At 41.9% G+C, this 26,514-nt stretch overlaps 2 protein-coding genes across 18 annotated transcripts in view; one reads left to right on the top strand and one right to left on the bottom strand.

Annotated features, from left to right (window-relative positions):
* The window catches only part of LOC109899708 (bifunctional heparan sulfate N-deacetylase/N-sulfotransferase 2-like), a 182,914-nt gene extending 170,288 nt beyond the window's left edge, over positions 1-12,626 (top strand). For 2 of the 3 annotated variants that reach the window (XM_031835741.1, XM_031835740.1), the window contains 8 exons: positions 5,382-5,510; positions 5,794-5,976; positions 6,185-6,281; positions 6,899-7,022; positions 10,239-10,413; positions 10,745-10,915; positions 11,112-11,324; positions 11,489-12,626. In XM_031835741.1, the coding sequence (XP_031691601.1) occupies positions 5,382-5,510; positions 5,794-5,976; positions 6,185-6,281; positions 6,899-7,022; positions 10,239-10,413; positions 10,745-10,915; positions 11,112-11,324; positions 11,489-11,614 (1,218 nt within the window). In that variant the 3' untranslated portion in view covers positions 11,615-12,626. Of the gene's footprint in view, positions 1-5,022; positions 5,086-5,381; positions 5,511-5,793; positions 5,977-6,184; positions 6,282-6,898; positions 7,023-10,238; positions 10,414-10,744; positions 10,916-11,111; positions 11,325-11,488 lie in introns of all 3 variants that reach the window. The other variant, XM_020495157.2, reaches the window with a different exon arrangement.
* A 563-nt stretch (positions 12,627-13,189) lies between these two features.
* LOC109899710 (calcium/calmodulin-dependent protein kinase type II subunit gamma-like) overlaps positions 13,190-26,514 on the bottom strand; it is a 137,010-nt gene continuing 123,685 nt past the window's right edge. For 10 of the 15 annotated variants that reach the window (XM_020495165.2, XM_020495169.2, XM_031835746.1 and 7 more), the window contains 3 exons: positions 22,453-22,547; positions 18,135-18,384; positions 13,190-16,240 (listed from right to left, as the gene is read on the bottom strand). In XM_020495165.2, the coding sequence (XP_020350754.1) occupies positions 18,152-18,384; positions 22,453-22,547 (328 nt within the window). In that variant the 3' untranslated portion in view covers positions 13,190-16,240; positions 18,135-18,151. The remainder of the gene's footprint in view (positions 16,241-18,134; positions 18,385-22,452; positions 22,548-26,514) is intronic. The other 5 variants (XM_020495166.2, XM_020495172.2, XM_020495171.2 and 2 more) reach the window with 2 other exon arrangements.

Below are 26,514 nucleotides of genomic sequence, written 5' to 3'. Positions count from 1 at the left end.
TTTTCTGAGGTCTTGGCTGATTTCTTTTGATTTTTCCCATGTTGTCAAGCAAAGAGGCACTGAGTTTGAAGGTAGGCCTTGAAATACATCCACAGGTACACCTCCAATTGACTCAAATTATGCCAATTAGCCTATCAGAAGCTTCTAAATGCCATGGCATCAATTTCTGGAATTTTCCAAGCTGTTTAAAGGTACAGTCAACTTAGTGTATGTAAACTTCTGACCCACTGGAATTGTGATACAGTGAATTAGAAGTGAAATAATCTGTCTGTAAACAATTGTTGGAAAAATTACTTGTGTAATGCACATAGTAGATGTCCTAACTGACTTGCCAAAACTATAGTTTGTTAACAATACATTTGTGGAGTGGTTGAAAAATGAGTTGTAATGTCTCCAAACTAAGTGTATTTAAACTTTCGACTTCAACTGTAAGTAAAAATACTTTAAAGTACTATTTAAGGTTGGGGTTTTTTGCTATCTGTACTTTACTATTTATATTTTTGACTACTTCACCACATTCCTAATGAAAATAATGTACTTTTTAATCTATACATTTTCCCTGACACCCTAAAGTACTTACATTTTTTTACATTTTGAATGCTTAGCAGGACAGGAAAATTGTCAAATTCAGACACTTATCAAGAGAACATCCCTGTTCATCTCTACTACCTCTGATCTTGTGGACTCACTTAACTTACAAACAAAGCATTTGTGTTAATGTCTGAGTATGGCTATCCATAAATATAAAAAATAAAATGATTAGGCTGTCTGGTTTGCTTAATATAAGGAATTAGAAATTCTAAACACGGTCTGGCTCAGTGCCTCTACTTTTAATTCCAGTCTGACTAGATTGAAAGGGTCTGTTTTTTTCCACCAGCCACTCTCTGACGTCCAAATAATTAAATGTTTTTATTTGCTTACGTGTGTGTGTGTGGAATCGTGTTTACGTTTTCATTGGCTTTCATATACACACGTGTGCATATGCGTCGGTAGGGTTGCCAGTGGGAGGGATTTGGGGGTGGGGGCATGATGACTCAGCCCCCCCAGGTGTTGCGTTGCCATGGTGATAGATGACTCACCCTGAGGTCCCTGTGCACAATGTCATGCTGGTGCTTGATTGATGCACTGGCTGCAGAGAAAGGAGACACAGAACACACACGTCAATGCACAGACACATCATAACCACAATACACAGTATGGGGTAGGAACTAATGGAGGCTACTGGTTAATGGATTAGATGAGGTGCATTTCTCCTTGTCATTTAAGAACTTTGAGCACATGCAGGAGTGCAAAATCAATCCAATTCATGACTATTGCTGTATGTTATCATTAGAAGCGGTGAACTAGAAGTAGAGGCGTGCCTCCCGAGTGGCGCAGTGGTCGAAAGCACTGCATCGCAGTGCTAGAGGCATCACTACAGACCTGAGTTTGATCCCGGGCTGTATCACAACTGGCCTTGATCGGGAGTCCCATAGGGTGGTGCACAATTTGGCCGGGGGACTTTACTTGGCTCATCGTGCTCTAGTGACTCCTTGTGGCGGGCGCCTGCAGGCTGATCCCCGGTCGTCAGTTGAACAGTGTTTCCTCCGACGCATTGGTGTGGCTGGCTTCCAGGTTAAGCGGGCGGGTGTTAAGAAGCGTGGTTTCGGAGGACGCATGACTCGACCTTTGACTCCCGAGCCCGTTGGGGAGTTGCAGCAATGAGACAAGATCAAAATTGGGGAGAAAAAGGGGGGGGGTAAAATAAAAAATGAATAAAAATAAAAATAGAATGCACCTAGTCACCCATCAGTCGTCAAACACCTTAACTCCAACAATTACATTGTTTTAATGAAATCAAAATTGTAAACAATTCATACATACGCTGAGTACAGTGCATTCAGACCCCTTCCCTTTTTCCAGACTTATTTTAAAATGTATACATTTATTTTTTTTCTCAATCTACACACAATACCCAATAATGGCAAAGCAAAAACTGTTTTTAGAATTGTTTTTCAAATGTATTAAATATAAAAAACAGATGCCTTATTTACATAAGTATTCAGACCTTTTGCTTTGAGACTCAGATGCATCCTGTTTCCATTGATCATCCTTGAGATGTTTCTACAACTTGATTGGAGTCCACCTGTGGTAAATTCAATTGATTGGACATGATTTGGAGAGGCACACACCTTTCTATATAAGGTCCCACAGTTGACGGTGAATTTCAGAGCAAAAACCAAGCCATAAGGTCGAAGGAATTGTCCGTAGAGCTCCGAGACAAGATTGTATTGAGGCACAGATCTGGGGAAGGGTGCCCAAAAAAATTGCAGCATTGTAGGTCCCCAAGAACACAGTGGCCTCCATCATTCTTAAATGGAAGAAGTTTGGAACCACCAAGACTCTTCCTAGATTTGGCTGCCTGGGACAAACTGAGCAATCGGGGGAGAAGGGCCTTGGTCAGGGAGGTGACCCAAGAACCCGGTGGTCAATATGACAGAGAACCCGATCGAACACCTCTGGAGAGACCTGAAAATAGCTGTGCAGCGTCGCTCCCAATCCAACCAGACTGAGCTTGAGAGGATCTGCAGAGAAGAATGGGATAAACTCCCAAAATACAGGTGTGCCAAGCTTGTAGCGTCATACCCAAGAAGACACAAGGCTGTAAACGCTGCCAAAGGTGCTTCGACAAAGTACTGAGTAAAGGGTCTGAATACTTATGTAAATGTCAGTGAAGTTGTTTTTTTTTAATCAATTTTTATTTTTTTTATCTGTTTTTGCTTTGTCATTATGGGGTATTGTGTGTAGATTGATGAGGGGGGGAAACAATTTAGTCAATTTTATAAGGCTGTAACGTAACAGAATCAGGAAAAGGTCAAGGGGTCTGATTACTTTCCGAATGCACGATACCAAACATTAATATTGAGTTGCACCCACCTTTTGCCCTCTGAACAGCCTCAATTCGTCAAGGCATGGACTCTACAAGGTGTCAAAAGCATTCCACAGGGATGCTGGCCCATGTTAACTCCAATATTTCCCACAGTTGTCAAGTTGGATTGATGTCTTTTGAGCAGTGGATTATTCTTGATACACACGGGAAACTGTTGAGCGTGAAAAACTCAGCAGTGTTTCAGTTCTTGACTCAAACCGGTGTGAGTGGCACCTACTACCATAACCCATTCAAAGGCACTTAAATCTTTTGTCTTGCCCATTCACACTCCATGTCACACATACACAATCCATGTCAAAATAATGGCAACAGAGGGGATGGCTGCCGTTTAACGGGCTCCTAACAAACTGTGCTATTTTTTTAGTTTTTTTTGCATTGTCTGTAACTTATTTTGTACATAATGTTGCTTCTACCGTCTCTTATGCCCGAAAAGAGCTTCTGGACATCAGAACAGCGATTACTCACCTCGAACTGGACAAATCATTTTTCTTTAATGAGTCCGACGCAAAGGATCTACTGCTTTCTCAAGACCAGGCCCAAATCCCAGTCATTCACATGAAGAAAAGATGGAGAAAAAGGGGTAGGAGGTCGGGAGCCTCGTGAGAATTCATAGGCGAGTTGGTAAACCACCAATACCATCCGTATTATTGGCCAATGTGCAGTCATTGAACATAAACTGGATGATCTACGATTAAGACTTTTCTACCAAAGGGACATTAAAAACTGTAATGTCTTATGTTTCACTGAGTCATGGCTGAACGACAACACTGATAATATAGAGCTGGCTGGGTTTTTCGTGCATCAGCAGGACAGAGCAGCGAAGTCTGGTAAGATGAGCGGTGGGGTGTGTGTCTATTTGTCAATAATTATTAAATGTCTAATATTTTCGCCAGAGGTAGTGTACCTCATGAGTTTTCATCTATATTATTCGTAGTCGTCTATTTACCACCACAAACTGATGCGGGCACTAAGACCGCACTCAACGAGCTGTATAAGACCATAAGCAAACAAGAAAATGCTCATCCAGAAGCAGCGCTCTTAGTGGCCAGCATGTCACATGCTGGTAGAAATGATGAGGGAAAAAAACTCTAGACTACCTTTACTCCACACACAGATGCATACAATGCTCTCTCTCGCCCTCCATTTGGCAAATCTGACCATAGTTTATCCTCCTGATTCCTGCTTACAAGCAAAAACTATTGCAGGAAGTACCAGGGACTCGCTCAATATGGAAATGGTCAGATGACGCAGAGGCTACGCTCCAAGACTGTTTTGCTAACACAGACTGGAATATGTTCGGGGATTCATTCAATGGCATTGAGGAGTATACCACCTCAGTCATCGGCTTCATCAATAACAGCAACGACATCGTCCCCACAGTGACCGTACTTACATATCCCAACCAGAAGCCATGGATTACAGGCATTACAGGCCAAGCTAAAGGCTAGCGCTGCCGATTTCAAGGAGCCGGACACTAATCCAGACGCTTATAAGAAATCCCGCTATGCCTAAAAACTAACCAACAAACAGGCAAAGCTTCAATGCTAAGATTGAATCCTACTACACCGGCTCTGACGCTCGTCGGACATGGCAGGGGTTGCAAACTATTACGGACTACAAATGGAAATCCAGTCGCGAGCTGCCCATTGACAAAAGCCTACCAGATGAGCTAAATGCCTTTTAAGCTCGCTTCGAGGCAAGCAACACTGAAGCATGCATGAGAGCACTAGCTGTTCCGGACAACCGATGCGAGCAAGACCTTTTAAACAGGTCAACATTCACAAAGCCGTGGGGCTAGATGGATTACCAGGATGTGTACTCAAAGCATGTGCGGACCAACTGGCAAGTGTCTTCACTGACATTTTCAACCTCTCCCTGACCGACTGTACATACATGCATACATGTTTCCTGACTCAAACCTAATAGCACTTTTGATATATATTTGTTTATATAGCTCATTCGGACATATTCTTTCAATATAACAAAGAATTTGTCCACAATTCGCAGATTTCTCAATCGCTAGGTGACTGACAACAGAGCAGAGCTAGCAGTGCACAAAGATACATTGTGAGTCACCTGACCTGTTTTTGCAGCTTTCCCGTTCTAGACTGCAGGGAGAGAGGGTATGGAATCACTTGGGAACTTTTGGATTTGAGGTAAACTTCTCCTTTAATTGCTGCTAGATATAGTAACTGATTCAGGGGTGAGTCTTAAACTTTAAGTTGAATTTTCACTTGATCTCCCATTGACATCAGTGCATAACTAAGTGAAAATGTGACTTAAAACAGAAGTTAAGATTTCCCCTCAGTGCTTAGTGAGAGCTCTTATTAAGGGCTTAGAGTTTATGCAAATGTACTAAGGCCCTATTCATTCATTACGTGTTTAGAAAAAAGAGAGAGTTGGTTATTTCTGTTCCTACACTATTTTTGACAATTTCCCTCTGTCACTGCAGGTGTTACCCAGACAGACATGTGGCCTCTTCACTCACACCATCTTCTATAACGAGTACCCAGGAGGCTCCAAAGAGCTGGACAAGAGCATCAGGGGAGGAGAGCTGTTCCTCACCGTCCTCCTCAACCCTGTAAGTTTAGTTGACTCTCAAGATACTCTGTCTCTCCTTACTGGAGCTGCTACCACTATATGACCTGAGAAACTTCCATCTGGAAAAGTCCTAGCTTGGGAAAATGACCTGTAACTTTGACTTTTGTGTAAATCATTAATTGATGTCAGTCTGTGCTACAATTTTAGTTTCATGAGTGGGATTTTGCCTGGTGTGCATTTAAGATCCGTAGACAAACAGTGAAAGGTCTCACTTCCCTACTCACCTGTTGGTATAGTCCTCTTACTCCTCTGTCCCCCTCCAGATCAGCATCTTCATGACCCACCTGTCTAACTATGGAAATGACCGGCTGGGCCTGTACACCTTTGAGTCCCTGGTGAAGTTTGTTCAGTGTTGGACCAACTTGCGGCTGCAGACACTCCCCCCCATGCAGCTGGCTGACAAATACTTCCAGATCTTCCCCGAGGAGAGAGACCCCCTCTGGCAGGTTAGGGGACTGCAATGATCAATTATTATTACCGATGTGATAATCCATTTGTTGTTAGTTACTGTTTCCTATTTTAGATATGTACTGTTTATTGAGGTTATTGTTAATACGTTTGGCCCATAATTTAATTTAATTTTGCAATAAAATGACTCAATGATAAGCTAGCTATATGCATTGGAGACCGTAACCCCTCTTTATCTGTCCTCAGAACCCATGTCATGACAAGAGACATAAAGACATCTGGTCGAAAGAAAAGACCTGCGATAGACTACCGAGGTTCCTGGTCATAGGCCCACAGAAAACAGGTGAGACCCTGCAGCCAACCATTTTCTTAAGACAGCTACACTCTCTCGCTCGCCACATACTCTTGGCCAAAATGGATTGCGTGATGGCGTTTGTGGTGGTGAGTTTCAGTCAAAGTGTATATTCATGGAGCTCCCGGGTGGCGCAGTGGTCTTAGGGCACTGCATCGCAGAGACTCTGGGTTCGAGCCCAGGCTCTGTCGCAGCCGGCCTCGACCGGGAGGTCCATGGGGCGATGCACAATTGGCCTAGCGTCGTCTGGGTTAGGGAGGGTTTGGCCGGTAGGCATATCCTAGTCGCATCGCGCACTAGCGACTCCTGTGGCGGGCTGGGCGTAGTGCGCGCTAAGCAGGTTGCCTGGGGCATGGTGTTTTTCTACGACACATTGGTGCGGCTGGCTTCCGGGTTGGATGCGTGCTGTGTTAAGAAGCAGTGCGGCTTTGTTGGGTTGTGTTTCAGAGGACGCATGGCTTTCGACCTCAGTTTCTCCCGAGCCCGTACGGGAGTTGTAGTGATGAGACAAGATAGTAGCTACTAACAATTGGATACCATGAAATTGTGGAGAAAAGGGGGTAAAAACATTTCTTTTAAAGAGTGTATATTCATCTGTGTTCTTTCAGGCACCACAGCCCTGCACTCATTCCTGAGCCTCCACCCTGCCATCACCAGTAGCTTCCCCAGTCTCGTCACCTTTGAGGAGATCCAGTTCTTTAGCGGCCCCAACTACAACAACGGCATTGACTGGTAAGACGATTTTGCTGCCCACTCTGAGATTTAAACACTAATGAAGCCTGTAGCCTTCTTTTGTCTGAACTGATCTAAGAGCCTATATCCATATGGTAGCACCTTCGGAAAGTATTCAGACCCATTGACTATTTCCACCTTTTGTTAGGTTACCTTATTCTAAAATGTATTAAATAGCTTTTTTTCCCTCATCAATCTATACACAGTACCCGATAATGACAAACCAAAATAGTTTTTTTGACATTTTTGCAAATGTATTAAAAATGATATCACATTTACGTAGGTATTCAGACCCTTCACGCAGTACTTTGTCGACGCGCCTTTGGCAATAATTACTTATAATATTATAATGATATTATAATAATGAATTACTTGATATGACGCTACAAGCTTGGTATACCTGTATTTGCAGCATTTCTCCCATTGTTCTCTGCAGATCCTCTGAAGCTCTGTCAGGTTGGATGGGGAGCGTTGCTGCACAGCTATTTTCAGGTCACTCCGGAGATGTTAGATCTGGTTCAAGTCCTGGCCTCTGGCTGGGCCACTCAAGGACATTGAGACTTGTCCCGAAGCCACTCCTGTGTTGTCTTGGCTGTGTGCTTAGGGTCATTGTCCTGTTGGAAGGTGAACCTTTGCCCCAGTCTGAGGTCCTGAGCGCTCTGGGGCAGGTTTTCTTGAAGGATATCTCTGTACTTTGCTCCGTTCATCTTTGCCTCGATCCTGACTTGTCTCCCAGTCCCTGCCACTGAAAAACATCCCCACAGCATGATGTTGCCACCACCGCGCCTCGACACAATCCTGTCTCGGAGCTCTACGGACAATTCCTTCCACCTCATGGTTTGGTTTTTGCTCTGAAATGCACTGTCAACTGTGGGACCTTATATAGACAGGTGTGTGCCTTTCCAAATCATGTCCAATCAATTGAATTTACCACAGGTGGACTCCAAGTTGTAGAAACATCTCAACGATGATCAATGGAAACAGGATGCTCCTGAGCTCAATTTCAAGTGTCATAGCAAAGGGTCTTTTTTTCATACAATTTTTTATTTAACCTTTATTTAACCAGGTAGGCTAGTTGAGAACAAGTTCTCATTTGCAACTGCGACCTGGCCAAGATAAAGCATAGCAGTGTGAACAGACAACAGAGTTACACATGGAGTAAACAATTAATTAATTAAAGTCAATAACACAGTAGAAAAGAAAGAGAGTATATACATTGTGTGCAAAAGGCATGAGGAGGTAGGCGAATAATTACAATTTTGCAGATTAACACTGGAGTGATAAATGATCAGATGGTCATGTACAGGTAGAGATATTGGTGTGCAAAAGAGCAGAAAAGTAAATAAATAAAAACAGTATGGGGATGCGGTAGGTAAAAATGGGTGGGCTATTTACCGATCGACTATGTACAGCTGCAGCGATCGGTTAGTTGCTCAGATAGCAGATGTTTGAAGTTGGTGAGGGAGATAAAAGTCTCCAACTTCAGCAATTTTTGCAATTCGTTCCAGTCACAGGCAGCAGAGAACTGGAACGAAAGGCGGCCAAATGAGGTGTTGGCTTTAGGGATGATCAGTGAGATACACCTGCTGGAGCGCGTGCTATGGGTGGGTGTTGCCATCGTGACCAGTGAACTGAGATAAGGCAGAGCTTTACCTAGCATGGACTTGTAGATGACCTGGAGCCAGTGGGTCTGGCGACGAATATGTAGCGAGTGCCAGCCGACTAGAGCATACAGGTCACAGTGGTGGGTGGTATAAGGTGCTTTAGTGACAAAACGGATGGCACTGTGATAAACTGCATCCAGTTTGCTGAGTAGAGTGTTGGAAGCTATTTTGTAGATGACATCGCCGAAGTCGAGGATCGGTAGGATAGTCAGTTTTACTAGGGTAAGTTTGGCGGCGTGAATGAAGGAGGCTTTGTTGCGGAATAGAAAGCCGACTCTAGATTTGATTTTCGATTGGAGATGTTTGATATGAGTCTGGAAGGAGAGTTTACAGTCTAGCCAGACACCTAGGTACTTATAGATGTCCACATATTCAAGGTCGGAACCATCCAGGGTGGTGATGCTAGTCAGGGTGCAGGCAGCGACTGGTTGAAAAGCATGCATTTGGTTTTACTAGCGTTTAAGAGCAGTTGGAGGCCACGGAAGGAGTGTTGTATGGCATTGAAGCTCGTTTGGAGGTTAGATAGCACAGTGTCCAAGGACGGGCCGGAAGTATATAGAATGGTGTCGTCTGCGTAGAGGTGGATCAGGGAATCGCCCGCAGCAAGAGCAACATCATTGATATATACAGAGAAAAGAGTCGGCCCGAGAATTGAACCCTGTGGCACCCCCATAGAGACTGCCAGAGGACCGGACAGCATGCCCTCCGATTTGACACACTGAACTCTGTCTGCAAAGTAGTTGGTGAACCAGGCACGGCAGTCACCAGAAAAACCAAGGCTACTGAGTCTGCCGATAAGAATATGGTGAAAGCCTTGGCAAGGTCTATGAAGACTGCTGCACAGTACTGTATTTTATCGATGGCGGTTATGATATCGTTTAGTACCTTGAGGTGCACCCGTGACCGGCTCGGAAACCAGATTGCACAGCGGAGAAGGTACGGTGGGATTTGAGATGGTCAGTGACCTGTTTGTTGACTTGGCTTTCGAAGACCTTAGATAGGCAGGGCAGGATGGATATAGGTCTGTAACAGTTTGGGTCCAGGGTGTCTCCCCCTTTGAAGAGGGGGATGACTGCGGCAGCTTTCCAATCCTTGGGGATCTCAGACGATATGAAAGAGAGGTTGAACAGGCTGGTAATAGGGGTTGCGACAATGGCGGCGGATAGTTTCAGAAATAGAGGGTCTGAATACTTATGTAAATAAGCTGTTTTTTAACTATTTGTTTTATACATTTTCTAAAAGCTGTTTTCGCTTTGTCATTATGGGTATTGTGTTTAGATTGCTGAGGATTGTTTTTAATAACGTAGCAAAATGTGGAAAAGGTCAAGAGGTCCGAATACCTTCCAAAGGCACTGTGGTTCCTTCCTGCTTACTTGTAGTGTAGTCTTCCTCCATATTGCTCTCACGTATCTATTTCTCCCATATCAGTGAGAATGTATAACAGTATGGTCCATTAGGTGGAAAGGGACATGACGCAGGAAGACATTCAAATGACATACGCTCTGTTATGGCCCTCGCTAACCGTAACTGCTCTCCCCCGTCCTCTCTTCAGGTACATGGACTTCTTCCCGTTCCCATCGAATGTCAGTACAGACTTCATGTTTGAGAAAAGTGCTAACTACTTTGACACGGAGGTAGCCCCTAAGAGAGCGGCCGCCCTGCTGTCCCGGGCCAAGATCCTGGCTGTGCTCATCAACCCAGCGGACCGTGCCTACTCCTGGTACCAGGTGGGTCTGTCACACTCTTAACTTCCTCAGCCATAATGTGATCAGGGTCATGAAATATAAACTGTTCCCAGACCATTTGTCAAGACCGTTAAGTGACCACATGGAAAGGACTCCTGGCTGCCTCACTCCAGAGAAAATAAATGCCATCTGTTTTTATGAGCTTCACCTGTTTATTTGCATGTATTTATTCTCAAGAGGCCAAAGGTACAAAGTCTGTCAAAATCTTGTAAAATCACTTGATGCGGGATTCTTCTGAAGTCTTGACTTCTGATGACCTTTGATAACTCAAGATGTCTGAACTTTAACCTTTCCCCTGTATGTGACCCTGCAGCACCAGCGGGCTCACCAGGACCCGATGACCGTTAACCACACGTTCCAGGAGGTGGTGACAGCGAGGCCTGCCTCCCCCCGAGAGCTGCTCATCCTGCAGAGGCGCTGCCTTAAACCTGGGGCCTACGCCACACACCTGGAGCGCTGGTTACACCACTACCAGCCCAGCCAGGTAACATTACATTATTGGAAATACACAAACATACTAAATGTGCACAGCTAGATACTGAAAACTACAGGAGACACCCCTGTGAACAATTCAAATGCATCCATTCAGAAACATGGCTTCACAGTATTTTCCTTGATTGATCATGGCCGTACTACCTGTGTGGAATCCAGTATGTGAGAGGTGTGATTCCTGTTAACAGGTCCACATAGTGGATGGGTCCCAGCTGCGATCCAACCCTGCCCTGGTCATGGAGGGCATCCAGAGGTTCCTGGGGGTCACACCCATCTTCAACTACACCCAGGCTCTGACGTATGATGAAAGTAAAGGGTTCTGGTGCCAGAGGGTGGAAGGAGCACGACCCAAGTGTTTGGGCAAGAGTAAAGGCAGGAAATACTCTGACATGACTCCTGAGGTACAGTTACTCCATCTTTCAAGGAAAATGTCAGACACTGCACATTATTCCATCTTGTCAGCTTGTTTCTCCGAGTGGCCATGTTGTATTTTGACTTCTGCCTAACATGTAACAAGTGCCTCATATAGTCCTTCGCTGACTGTTCTCTGTTGTGTGTATTACAGTCGCGTGCCTTCCTGACGGAGCATTACCGGGAGCACAACATGGAGCTGCTGAGGCTGCTGAACCGGCTGGGCCAGCCCCTGCCCGCCTGGCTGAGAGAGGAGCTGCAGAGCTCCAGCTGGAGCTGAGACTGGACCTCCCTACGGAACCACAGCCACAGCCTGGGACTGGAGCACTGCCCTGCCTGGCCTGGCCCGGGGTAAGAGGGCCCTGTTTACCCACACCCAACACCAGTCACTACAGAGAGTGGAAGAGGAGAGAAGGCGGGAGGACAGCCCTATATCAGGACAATGGACTCCTCCACCCTGAAATGCCACTGTAGAAACCAATCCTCACGGGAGGGGAATAATGGCCTCTAATAAGGGAGTTAATGAGTTGGACTGCTGAAACAACCCTCCCTCTTTCCCCTCGCAGTCATCATCTTCATCCAGAAAGTAGAGGACTTGTCTCAGCCTGCAGCCGGTTGGACTGACTGACGCCAGGTTCTGGCAGACTGAGGGGATGGCGGGGGTCTAATGTCATGTTACCCCCCTTTTTAACAGGAACTGATATCTTGTGGCCCTGGAGTGCATGAATAAACCCGGCAACATGCGTGTGGTCACAAGCTCACACACACACTTCTCATTTCTTCAGAAGAATGAATGTAAAATGTTGTAAATTTGAAAGCTGTTGTATATTGTTGGTGGGGGATTGGTGGGAAATGTGACAGAATAGACATGAACTAAACAAGACAGCAAACTCTAGTGCTATGGACAAAGACGTGTGCCATAGGATTAATGTAGTGCATCACAGGCCACGGCTCCAACAGACTGTGCATTCCACTACCCCAAAGCTGAGGCCTTTGGAGTACATTCTAATAAACAAACGGTCTAATAGGCCCCACAAGTCTACAGAGAAACCCACACACTTTAACCATGCACGTTCTCCCTCACTCTCACGTAGGTACCCAGTCAGTTTAGAGCTGTGTAGAAAGAGAGCAAGTTAGAGAGAAGAGGATGAGCTAGAGAGAGAGGTTCTAGGTCTCTCTGCTTGTGAGTGTCTGTCGTAACAGGAGCTGCTGTTTTGTTTTCTGTTTATTTTGCCAAAACTACAAAACAAAGACCAACGCTGTATCATCTCTAATAAACTCAGAGGTTGGAATGGATTGTTCATTTGTCTTTTTTTTACCCACAGCTTCTGCATGCCTGTCAATGCTGGAGCCACTGTAATTTACCCGTGTCTGATGCTGTCTACAGAAGACTGGAATGGAAACGGCAGTGCCTATGTAGTTTAACAGACAGGAGAGTAGAGGTACATATTATAGTCTGCAGTACAGTAGTAATCAGTTTTCGGGAAGGCATATTTCCAATGGATAATTCGACTGAGTCACCTTTATTAGACTCGCGTATCACGTGAAATACCTCCTATCTAATCATCCTCTGTCGCACGACGAATCGGTGGAAACCTGTTGAATGGGCAAATCATGTTCATTAATCAGTCTAGTGTTAACAAGGGACTTGACCTCAATCTCTGATGTCCCTTTGGATAGACTCCCAGGGATTAGTCAGACAGGCTATAATGAACAAGCAAAAAAATATATGAAATAAGTAATGTACTCAACTGTAATATTCTTGTGATTTATTGACACACACAAGATGCAACGTTTAGATCCTGCAAGGATGGACTAGCACACACTCACAAGATAATGATAAACCGGACACAACTTATGTTGAAATGTTATTTTTATTCGATGTTTCTTGTTTAAATAACAAAGATATGATCTGCTAACATTCAAACAAACACTTGATAGTTTTAAAGTAATGATTTCCGTTATTGTATGGTCATGCAAATCTCCAGCTCGGAGTATAGTCATATGCATCCCCTTACTATATGGTTACAATGCAGTACATTTACAAATAAAGGGAAACATACCAAGCTAAGGCTTTTTTTTGTAGTTTGTTTTTTTTACGTGATACATCACTTCATTTCAATATTTGAGACAGAGCCATTTTCATTGACCTTGAAGGTGCAAGTAACATATATAGATTTCCATTTCTTAAGTAAACACAGACAGTAAAAAATATTACCAGAAAGAAGACATGCATATTTTTCCTCTTGTAAAACTGCATATATATTTTTGTTATTAAAATCTGGCTTTTAATATTTATTTTTCATTATTCTTTTTTTTTTTTGTATATCAACTCTCTCCCTATCCTGCTGGCCAGTAAGGTATAGTATAATCAAAGGTTAACTGTCCTTCCCTCAGTAACTACTATTTCTCTCTTCTTCCCTTTGAATTATTTTAAAGAATTGAAATAAAATGGATGGTTATACTCTTTCACATGAACATTCCCATGGCTGTGTGAACACACACTATATGGAAGCATCAGGCCCGGTGGGGGAGAGAGGTCAATACCCACAGCGCAAAGTCAGGAAAACTACTCGGATCCAAAAAACATCACATAGTTCAGTACTGTATACATCGCATCATGGTGCAAAGGGGAATACAGTCTCATGGCATTGCAGATATGTCACAACACCCAGCAGCACACGCAATAGGGTGGGGCCACATGTGATTCATGATAAAAACAGAGCACAAGTTTTGTTTTAATATGTTTCCTTCAACATTTTTTTATATCATCGGTAGGTTGATTTTTCAGCTTTTTAGTACCCGGCCTTTGACAGGTTCAATGGAACACGAGTACTATGGAGCTGCTTAGCACAGAAGTGAAGGGGTAAACGGCAAGCTTCACCCCACTGGTGGTACAAAGCCACACAAGTTTCTACAACACGGTGAAAAACAGTGTTCCAAAGTTTTACCATCAACACAAAGATATGTTTTTTAAGTGAGACTGTTTCGAGGGTTTATTTTGTGTGTCTGGCCATATATATTCAAATATAATTTGCATTGTGAGTACACCGTGTGTGCGTGTGTTGATTCCATGTCTATTGTGGCATTTTCTGCATGTGTGTGGGGGGGACAGGGTGTGATTTGCTAGCAGCCTGAGCCCTATCCCTCACCTCAACTTCCTCCCCATATTTCAGCTCCAATCTCAAAAGAAAACTTAGATCACTCATAATACCACCAGTAAGAACACTAACATCTAGAACCGTTACAACAGAAACCGTGACAAAGGGACCAATCCATTGATTGCTTTCACCGTGGCTCCCAAGCACCCAGCCTCCACCTCCCCATCCAATCTTATGCCCAGCCAGAGGTCTGACATGCCACAGGTCGACTCAGCACCCCACTTTACTGCATTCTCATTTTCACATGCTTTTAAAGAGAGGTACAGCAAGCAAAAAAAAGACCATGTACGTTAGAGAACAGGACGGGGATCAAAATGAGACAGGCAACGGGTGACATCGTCACACTGAATGGCACTAAAAGCTAGACAGCTGATTAGCAGGGTCGCTCGCTATAGAAACACAGGTAGACACCCCAGGAGTGGGCGAGCTTAACCTGAAGTTGCAGAAACATTCACCTGGGGAGTGAACAGAACAGCATTGAGTCTCAAATGTATGTGCAAAACAGTACAGGCCATTTTAGACCCCCCCCCCCCAAAAATTGATCAAACATGCTAAAATTATAGTACGAAATGATACAAGGGAGAGGTATCCGAGCTTTCAGAGTTTGTAGATTGGGGCCTCTGTCAGAATAGTATCAGTTGGCTTGACTGATTGTGTCATTGCCATCTTCCTTTGGGCCTCTAGAGGGCACAACTCAGCACTGAAAGGCGATGGTAGTGTTCTGCAACTTCAGGTTGTGTTGGTCAGGAGATTGTGGCTGAAGCTGGAGGAGCAGGCTGGTTTATAGACCCAAAGGGCACAGCACAGGGGCCTGGAGTTTGGGCCTTGTGTGAGTGTGTGTACACAGGGGATCTCAAACTGCAAAAGAGGCTGAATAGGGACAGGAGAACACATATTCACTCTCACACACATCCATTCTCCAAACTCTGAAAGTAAAGAGTCTTTTCCCTTTCTCCTTATAAATAGCTGTGTATACATTAGTATATTAAATAAAGTCCCCATTTAAAAATTCTTCAAACACAAAATACTTTCAAATAAAGCATCATTCAGGGGATAAAAATGAAGAGTTCCACAATAACACATATGAATACTAAAACACTGTCCCTTCTGAAACCCGCCTAACCCATAAAAACATACATCTACATTAAAACAATGTATTTAAATGCCTAAAGTCTACACTTTGGTGTTCTTAATTCTAATACTAAGTATCATCATTTAGTTTCTTTCTTACATTTTCCCTCCTAGCATTTGTTTGCATCCAGAAAAAGAAAGAAAACAACTAGATTAATTGTGAAACAAAACACAAAAACAACCACCACTAATATTAGGGTGTGTGCTCCTTTTTTATATAGAAAATTCATATTTAATCATTGTTGATTAATGTGACTTTTTTTTTATCATTTCATATTTTTTGTACATATGTTAATACTTTAAACACCTTTCCAAACAAAGGGCAAAAAATATGGATCCATGGAAAAAGAACAAGACCGCGCGCCCCCCATGGGCGTCAGAAGCATGCACTGTCCTGAGGGGAGGGCCTCGGGCCCCAGCCGGCCCCCAACATCAAGCTAGGGTTGGACTGGATTGGTTATGGTGGTGTTGTCGGTTGGCTTTTAAATATAATTTATTTTTATTTTTCCCCCCAAGGATTGTAAAACTTCAAGCGGTCTCTTCCGGCCGGGCTCCAGGCGCCAATCCAACCACTGAGAGGAAATGTTCCAATCGTCTTCAGAATTCAGGCAAAGCTGAGGAAAAAAGAGAGAGAGGGAGAGTGGTGGGGAGTGCACAGGGCAGCCTCTCCAAACTACTCCTGAGTTTACAACACTATAATAGGTTTATATACAGCAGTGGAGGCTCCTCAGAGGAGGAAGGGAAGAACCATCCTACTCAGTAAATTTCATTTTTTTAAATATATTGAAACATTAAATAAGTTATCCTTTTTAGATAAATGTCACCAAATCACTGTTTTGCAATGGTCAACAGTAGCATCAACAGCCCTCTCTAGGGTAGCACTATGGTGTAGCCGAAGGACAGCTATTTTCCCTCCTCTTCTGGCTACATTGACTTAAGTACAAAACCTAGGAGGCTCAAAGTTCACATCCCCCTTCCATAGACTTGCACAGTAATTATCACGATTTTCAGAGGACGTCCGAGCTCTTGCAGTATGAACGGACATGTTGTCCATCCAATAAAAGGATCATAAAATGAATCTAGTACTGTAAGCGTTAGCTACAGCTAGCTAGCACTGCAGTGCATAAAGTGTGGTGAGTTGTAGACTCAAAGAGAAAGACAATAGTTTTGACTAAATTAATTTCTTAAAAATCTAAGGAGAGTAACAAAGATAGCGAGAGCTAGCTATATTTCATTGTATTTATTTTTATAGCTAATGCAGCTAATTTAGCCTACTCAACAACCTAACTCAAACATAGAGGAATGCTATTTATGTTAGCTAGCTGTCTAAGGCTATCCAAAAATGCAATTCTTCCAAGTCAAGGTAAGCTTTCGGTTTTATTAATTTATTGCCACCGGGACCCGTCTGTGTAACTGCTAAACTGCTAGCTGTACCCTGTATTGTGTGATTGTACACATGTTTTTGATTGTGGGTTTACTAACGCATTAACGTAAACTCGTACATCGCCTTGGTCCGTACAATTGCCCATATTTTAGCGCCCCACAAATGTAATACTTCCAGATCAACTGTAATGTCAATACCATTTGTAAAGCACAATTTCTCCCCTTTCCAACAGAATCAATTACATGACCTAAACGCTGCCCGTTTCTGCATAATTCAAACAGGCAATGAGCCTCGTCGGGTCTTTTTAAAAATGGCAGGTGGGGAAGCTAAACGTGATAGTGAGAAGGAGAGATGTTCTGTGGGTAAATTGCTTTTTTTCACTTGATCTATCCAACGTATCGCCTTATCGCCTCTAAAATGTAAATAAAACACTATAAAGAGTTGATATAATGTGTCATTACATACCTATTTGAAGGTTTGTGTCGAATTTGAATCGGGTTTTTAGGGCAGTGCTAAAGGGATCTTAGAAGTAAACAGCGGCTTTGAGAATGATGATCGCATGCAATGATGACGAAAAAATGACTAGGTATCCCCCTTATCCCCGTCACTGTCGATTTCTTGTTTTTAAAGGATGATAGAAGTGCTACACCTGGTGGAGAGATTGTAAGACATACAGAATTGCTTTATGCATGCTGTACGTTACGACATGACACGTGAAGATGTAACGGAGGGTCAGTTTCTTCAACTTTTCTCCAATACTATAGAGCCAATACCATGTCGATCAACGCTTGAATAGAAACCTAGTTCACACCCCCGATTTTGACGTCAACACAGTCGCTACAGTCCCATTAGTTTACTTTGTAGCCTCGTCTGAATGTTGCGGTTGCGCACTTTTGGACGGAATGGGGTGAGTTTGCATTAGTTCTTGTTTGTTGTTTGTTATAACCTTAATATGGTGACAAGATGTAGGCTGTGTACCGTTATGGTATGAAGGTTTGGCTTGAGGAGTTTTTTTACATAAACAAAAAGATACAGTATGTATCAGCACTTCAGTACATGTATGTGAGTGTGAGGGAGGGCACACATGTAGACAGAACCTAGAATAAGCTCTCTGCAGTCTGTACCTGTGTCTGGTAAAGGGTCACTGGAGAGGTGCGGCAGGCGCTCCTGAACAGTGAAAATGCACATTGAGCCACTTGGCGTCGCGGCGGTGCCACACGCGGGTCTCCTCTGACTGGCAGGAGCGCGGTCGTCCCTGGCTGTCGATGTACTGTGTGAGGCGGATGTAGGCGATGCAGGCCGCGTCCTCCCCGATCAGGTGCACATGGGGATTCAGGATGGTGGTGTGGACCGGCTTACTGTTCTTACTCAACACTACATAGGAGACACGGACACACTCAGTCATCTACTTACATGTGTTGGCTTCATGTACTTCTTCCTTGATTAGATTACAATAGAGAAAGGTGGTTACCAGGCCTTTAGTGTAAAATAGGGTGCTCAGTGACTTACCTGGTATATGTTTTTTTCTTCAAAATATACAACAATTAACATAATAGGGTCGCGCCATGAATAGTGCCTTATGTCATTCAGACATTGTGCGTACATTTTGATGAAATACATTTTACAGTTGGATACATACATATATGCTCTAACCACACTAAACCATGTTAAAAATTCCAATAGCAGTGTGTATTCGTTTAAAAAAATCTTGGGGCGGCAGGGAGCCTAGTGATTAGAACGTTGGACTAGTAACCGAAACGTTGCAAGATCGAATCCCCGAGCTGACAAGGTAAAAATCTGTGGTCCTGCCCCTGAACAAGGCAGTTAACCCACTGTTCCTAGGCTGTCATTGAAAATAATAATTTGTTCTTAACTGACTTGCCTAGTTAAGTAAAGGTCAAAAATAAAGGTCCAACTTCTAGGATGATCTTAAGCCCACGTTTGCACAAACATTGTAAAGCCCTAGTTATTCATTAGTGATTAATTGACAGGTCAACCCTGTAACATGAACTGATCTAGTTTTAATATGGTGAAACTATCCCTTTTTAAATGATTTTTTAAAATATTGTAGTGTAAAAGCAGGCGAGATATTTTTTTCTGGTGTTTTGTTGTGGAAAACTGAACATTTCGAGCATACCACGTCAACCCTGTTACCCATAGAGAGATAGACTACAAATATTTTAACAAGTTCAAATCTTTTGTTAAGCTTGCATTCAATTGTCCCTCCCTGTTGCACACAACAAGCTTCCTTTCCCCTGTCACAAGGAGAGTACAGCCTGATTTAAGATGAAATATTCAAACCTGTTAGTCAACCCTCCCACTGGGCATACCACAAAATGTCAAAGTGGACAATTGGGTAATATTTGGTTGAGGAGTTGATCAATGAGATAACAACCTATATTCACCCACTCAAAAATACAGCCAAAATCTGGTTGAATTCTCAGTGTTTTATCACTATACTTTCAACCATCTAAAAGCACAACAAAGTTCAAATAGGAATACAATGTCAGATATTTTGTTTATTTATACAACAACTTATGTGTTATCATTGTGCTTCATCTAATAGCACAATCAAATGACCTGGATTGCAGTTGAGATTACATTAAAAAGTAGTGGCGCAAGTGATCAATGTCATTCTAGATTCTGCACAGATTATTAAAGCAATTGTGAAGATCTCCACAGACCTGCAGCCTTTGCATGCTATCTTGAACATGCACGCTTTCTATTGTTACATAGGGAGACAAATGTCCTTTGGAGTATACATTATGTAGAATATGCTGATTATTATTATTTGACCACGCTGTTCATTTATGAACATCTTGGTCTGTTATAATCTCCACCCGGCACAGCCAGAAGAGGACTGGCCACCCCTCATAGCCTGGTTCCTCTCTAGGTTTCTTCCTAGGTTTTGGCCTTTCTAGGGAGTTTTTCCTAGCCACCGTGCTTCTACACCTGCATTGCTTGCTGTTTGGGGGTTTAGGCTGGGTTTCTGTACAGCACTTTGAGATATCAACTGATGTACGAAGGGCTCTATAAATAGATTTGATTTGATAGAGACAGTCATCTCAAAATGTGGCCCTGGATGTGTTACTCATTTTAAAAGGGTAGGAAGCATGAGTTTTTCCTCACCAATGTAACAACACAGTGTGGTCAAAGACTTCGTCATGATCTGGTTACCTATAAGTACAAACATAGTTATGTTTTGGGTTATTATATATTTATAAACTTATTTCCGGATAACTTCTAAACTCCCCACAATTCACTATTTCTCAATGTTATATGGAGGATCTACTCTGTGCTACCGAGTTCGTATGCTAGCTCGGTAGCTAGCTCAAGCTGAACAATTTTTTAAGTTTTACCATCGGATGGGCCCTAACCACCAATCTGTAAATCTGCTCTCTCTTTGCTTTTAATCTTTAATGTTTTAGTTGTGTTGTGTTAGTTATGTTCTAGCTAGCTGGTCTCTAGTAGTTGGGCTCTAGCTTGCCGACCATAACTGGTGGTTAGCTAGGCTGTCACGGCTAATAGCTAGTTGGCTAAATAGCTAACGCTGGCTGGCTATCTTGCTTGCTAAAATAACTGCATTTAGCTAATGTTCTTTGACAACTGGTTAGATGGCATTATGTATTTCCAAAACATTGGTTTACTTTAATGTAGCTGTAAGATAGTTGTTGATAGCAACTCACTTACTTATTCAGTGCTAACTTAAAGTTAGCAGGCTGGTAGGGCTAACGTTAGCAGAGTAGTTGGTTAGCAACCTTCCAAGTTGATTTGTAACAATACATTCAGAAATGATTTGCTTGTAAGTTAGCTGAAAATTCCATTGAAACCAGTAGTCATGAGTGCAAACGATTTATACATTTGAAGTTATTTCCTTTGGAGTTTACATTATGTGGAATACGCTGGTTTACCGGGTCCATATTACATCACACCCCAGAAAAAAACTATTTCCAACAAGACTTCGGAATTCAGATGGGATTTATGTAATAACTCCAAAAATAGAAGAGTGAGGTGTAACTTGGCATCGGGACTTTTGATGCAAATCCATATGTTACATGTGGTTACGTTTATGCTACCTACCCTTTAAGGTTGAATAACTACTGTTACAATAGTTTGTACGATTGTCCTAACTTAAAGCAACCAAATATCAACATTTAAAGGATATTTGGATAGTTCCATCTGAGCCACTGGCACAATCCTATTCTTTAACTTGTATTTTTGGTTGAGATGGAGACATGAATCCAACATATAATCTATTAACTGGACGACAAGTTACTGTATTGCGAATGTTATATCGAATTGTGCTTGGTTGTCAACGCAACAAAATATCCACATTTGAAGGAGATTATCTTCTCCCTGGATAGTGCGATCTGTGCCACGGACTGAGTCTGGCATTAATTTCAAATTAATCTACAAATTAATAATTGATAGTGTATGTTGGATTCATGTCTCCATCTCAACCAAGTTGATTAAATACGACCAAATCAAATCAGATCAAACTTTTAACTCACTTTAAATAAAGTTTGATTTGATTTAGTCCTATTCTTTAACTTCGATTTTTGGTTGAAATAGCGACGTGAATCCAACATATTATGAACTAGTTGCTCTGTTAAACCTACCCTTTGGAATGACTTTGATAGTAACCGTGAATCTATTTATTTTTTGAAGTGGAGACCTCTCAACAGTCGTTCTCACGATAGCACATTGGTAATAGCCAAAGCTAAGCAGGGCTGGGCTTGGTTAAAACGCTGGATAGGAGACCAAAGAGATAGCTGTAGATCACATGTCTCAAACTCATTCCACGGAGGGCCGAGTGTCTGTGGGTTTTCACTCCTCTCTTGTACTTGATTGATGAATTAAGGTTACTAATCAGTAAAGAACTCCCCTCACCTGGTTGTCTAGGTCTTAATTGAAATCAAAAACAGACACTAAGCCCTCAATGGAATGAGTTTGATACCCCTGCTGTAGGTAGATCAATTCTCCAGTAGGAGGTGCTGCCCAGTCTACTGTTTTATTTTCTGATAGTGGAGATAAGGTTGAAGAAGTTGTTTCAAAAAGTACAAATACAACCTATTTTATACAAGGTTAGTCTATGTTGAACATTGGTTACCATGATGACATAATCCTGTGGTTGAAATTTCACCCTCAAAACAACAGTTGATGACTTTTTGCAAATCCTCTGTACACATAGATTCCACTTCACAATATGTTGCCAATTTACGTTGAGGCAACTTTGATTCAACACATTTTTGCCCAGTGGGCTATTCATTTAATGTTCACTTTTATAGTAAGAGATGTCTGTTATGAAGTTGAACATGTGCTCTTTATGACAGAATGTTAAAATGAAAACTTTTTTTTTTTTACCAAAGGACACTACCCAAAAGGCACTATTTGTGGAATGACACTACAATGTTTAGTTCCCTGTTGATAAGAGATGCTTACAGTTCTCAAAGTAGAATTTGTGGAAGTCCATGCCCTCCACCAGGTTTCCCAAAGCCTCGGGTTCAAACGAGGTGAGCCCGGGGTCACAGATTCTCCTGGAAGGGAAATCAGACATACAGTTAAACATATAATTAAATAGCAGACACAAATACTTATTTTCCACCATAATTTGCAAATAAATTCATTAAAAATCCTACAATGTGATTTTCTGGATTTTTTTTCCTCATTTTGTCTGTCATAGTTGAAGTGTACCTATGATGAAAATTACAGGCCTCTCTCATCTTTTTAAGTGGGAGAACTTTCACAATTGGTGGCTGACTAAATACTTTTTTGCCCCACTGTATGTATGTATGTATGTATGTATGTATGTATGTATGTATGTATGTATGTATGTATGTATGTATGTATGTATGTATGTATGTATGTATGTATGTATGTATGTATGTGTGTGTGTGTGTGTGTGTGTGTGTGTGTGTGTGTGTGTGTATGTATGTATGTATGTGTGTATGTATGTATGTATGTATGTATGTATGTATGTATGTATGTATGTATGTATGTATGTATGTGTACAGTTTAAAGTCGGAAGTTTACATACACCTAAGCCAAATACATTTAAACTCAGTTTCTTGGGTCAGATAGGATCACCACTTTATTTTAAGAATGTGAAATGTCGAAATAATAGTAGAGAGAATTATTTATTTCAGCTTTTATTTCTTTCATCACATTCCCAGTGGGTCAGAAGTTAACACACAGTCAATTAGAATTTGGTAGCATTGCCTTTAAATTGTTTAACTGGAGTCAAACGTTTCGGGTAGCCTTCCACAAGATTCCCAAAATAAGTTGGGTGAATTTTGGTCCATTCCTCCTGACAGAGCTGGTGTAATTGAGTCAGGTTTGAAGGTCTCCTTGCTCGCACACGTTTTTTCAGAACTGCCCACAAATTTTCTATAGGATTGAGGTCAGGGCTTTGTGATGGCCACTCCAATACCTTGACTTTGTTGTCCTTAAGCCATTTTGCCACATCTTTGGAAGAATGCTTGGGGTCATTGTCCATTTGGAAGACTCATTGGCGACCAAGCTTTAACTTCCTGACTGATGTCTTGAGATTTTGCTTCAAAATATCCATATCATTTTCCTTCCTCATGAAGCCATCTATTTCGTGAAGTGCACCAGTCCCTTCTACAGCAAAGCATGCCCACAACATGATGCTACCACCCCCATGCTTCACGGTTGGGATGGTGTTCTTCGGCTTGCAAGCCTCCCCCTTTTTCCTCCAAACATAACGATTGTCATTATGGTTAAAAAGTTATATTTTTGTTTCATCAGACTAGAGGACATTTCTCCAAAAAGTACAATCTTTGTCCCCATGTGCAGTTGCAAATCGTAGTCTGGCTTTTTTTATGGCGGTTTTGGAGCAGTGGCTTCTTCCTTGCTGAGCGGCCTTTCAGGTTTTGTTGATATAGGACTCCTTTTACTGTGGATATATATACTTTTGTACCCCTTTCCTCCAGCATCTTCACAAGGTCCTTTGCTGTTGTTCTGAGATTGATTTGCACTTTTCGCACCAAAGTATGTTCATCTCTTGGAGACAGAACGCGTCTCCTTCCAGAGTGGTATGATGGCTGTGTGGTTCCATGGTGTTTATACTTGCGTACTATTATTTGTGCAGATGAATGTGGTACCTTCAGGTATTTGGAAATTGCTTCCAAGGATGAACCAGACTTGTGGAGGTCTACAATGTTTTTTTCTGAGGTCTTGGCTGATTTCTTTTGATTTTCTCATGATGTCAAGCAAAGAGGCACTGAGTTTGAAGGTTGGCCTAGAAATACATCCACAGGTATAACTACCATTGACTCAAATGATGTCAATTAGCCTATCAGAAGCTTCTAAAGACATGACATAATTTTCTGGAATTTTCCAGAAGGCACGGTCAACTTCGTGTATGTAAACTTCTGACCCACTGGAATTGTGATACAGTGAATTAGAAGTGAAATAATATGTCTGTAAACAATTGTTGGGAAAATTACTTGTGTCATGCACAACTACAGTTTGTTAACAATACATTTGTGGAGTGTTTGAAAAACTAGTTTTAATGACTCCAACCTAAGTATATGTAAACTTCTGACTTCAACTGTATATATGCAGTGTGTATGTTCATATGTATCTATATTATTGTCATGCTCTAGGGATGTAATTATTGTTTGGATAACCTTATTGACTATTATGTATTGTATTGTTTTCACTCTATGTGATGCTCAATGCAGAGAACGCCAGTAGAAGAATGATTATTTAATTACCATAGTGAATTAATGTCAATTAATCCCATAAGGGATGGGTTGCCAACTGGCGATTTGACACGAAAACAACATTTCCTTTCATTCATACAGTGCCTTTACCATGTATTGACACACCTGGACTTTTCCACATGTTGTTGTTACATTTTGATGTGTTACAGATTTTGTGTCACTGGCCTACACACAATACCCCATAATGCCAATGTGGAATTATGTTTTTTGAAATGTTTACAAATTAATTAAAAATAAAAAGCTTGAGTCAATAAGTAATCAACTCCTTTGTTATGGCAAGTGGAAATAAGTTCACGAGTTTAAAAAATGTGCTTTAAAAATCGCATTATACGTTGTATGGACTCACTCTGTGTGCAATAATAGTGATTTTTGAATGACTACTTCATCCCTGTACCCCACACATAAAGTTATCTGTAAGGTCCCTCAGTCGAGCAGTGAATTTCAAACACTGATTAAACCGCAAAGAACAGGGAGGTTTTCCAATGCCTCGCAAAGGGCACCTATTGGTAGATGGGTTAACAATTCTAAATAAAACAGACATTTAATATAAGCATGGTGAAGATTATTATGTACATTTTGGATGGTGTATCAATACACCCAGTCACTACAAAAATACAGGCATCCTTCCTAACTCAGTTGCCGGAGAGGAAGGAAACCACTCAGGGATTTTATCATGATGCCAATGGCGACTAAAACAGTTACAGTGTTTAATGGCTGTGATAGGAGAAATTGAGGATGGATAAATAATATTGTACTTACTCCACAATAATAACCTAACTGACAGAGTGAAAAGAGGGAAACCTGTACAGAATAAAACATATTCCAAAACATACATCCTGTTTGCAATAATGCACTAAAGTAAAACTGCAAAAAATGTGGCAAAGAAATTAACTTAATGTCCTGAACAAAAAGTGTTATGTTTGGGGAAAATTCAACACAACAGATTAATGAGGACCACTCTTCATATTTAAAATAATGGTGGTGGCTGCATCATGTTATGAGTATGCTTGACCTGGGCAAGGACTGGGGAGTTTTTTGGGATCAAAAATAAATGGAATAGATCTATGCACAGGCAAAATCCTAGAGGAAATCCTGGACCAGTCTGCTTTCCAGCAGACACTGGGAGACAAATTCACCTTTCAGCAGGACAATAACCTAAAACACAAGGCCAAATATGTACTGGAGTTGCTTACCAAGACAACTTTGACTGTTCCTGAATGGCCGAGTTACAGTTTTGACTTAAACCGGCTTGAAAATCTATGGCAAGACTTGAAAATGGCTGTCTAGCAATGATCAACCACCAACTTGACAGAGCTTGAAGATATTTTTAAAGAATCATATGCAAATATTGTACAATCCAGGTGTGCAAACCTCTTACCCAGAAAGACTCACAGCCGTAATCACTGCCAAAGGTGATTCTAACATATTGATTGACTCAGGGGTGTGAATACTTACGTAAATGTATTTAATTTTCAGTACATTTAGCTAATGTTTCAAAAACAATTTTTTCACTGTCATCATGGGGGAAATGTGTGTAGATGGGTGAGAGAGAAAAAAAATATTAAATACATTCTGAATTCAGGCTGTAACACAACAACTTGTGGAATAAGTCAAGGGGTAAGAATCATTTCTGAAGGCACCGTATCATCAGCACCTCCCACCCTCTCACATTCCACATACTACTCTAGTAATTTAGAGGGAAATCAGCAGGGCTAGGGGTAATTCATCTGTCAAAACTAGGAGCTAATTAAATGTA

This window comes from Oncorhynchus kisutch, linkage group LG11 (genome assembly GCF_002021735.2).
Source record: "Oncorhynchus kisutch isolate 150728-3 linkage group LG11, Okis_V2, whole genome shotgun sequence".
NCBI classification, from domain to species: Eukaryota; Metazoa; Chordata; class Actinopteri; order Salmoniformes; family Salmonidae; genus Oncorhynchus; species Oncorhynchus kisutch.
This window is presented reverse-complemented; position numbering and strand designations above follow the sequence as displayed.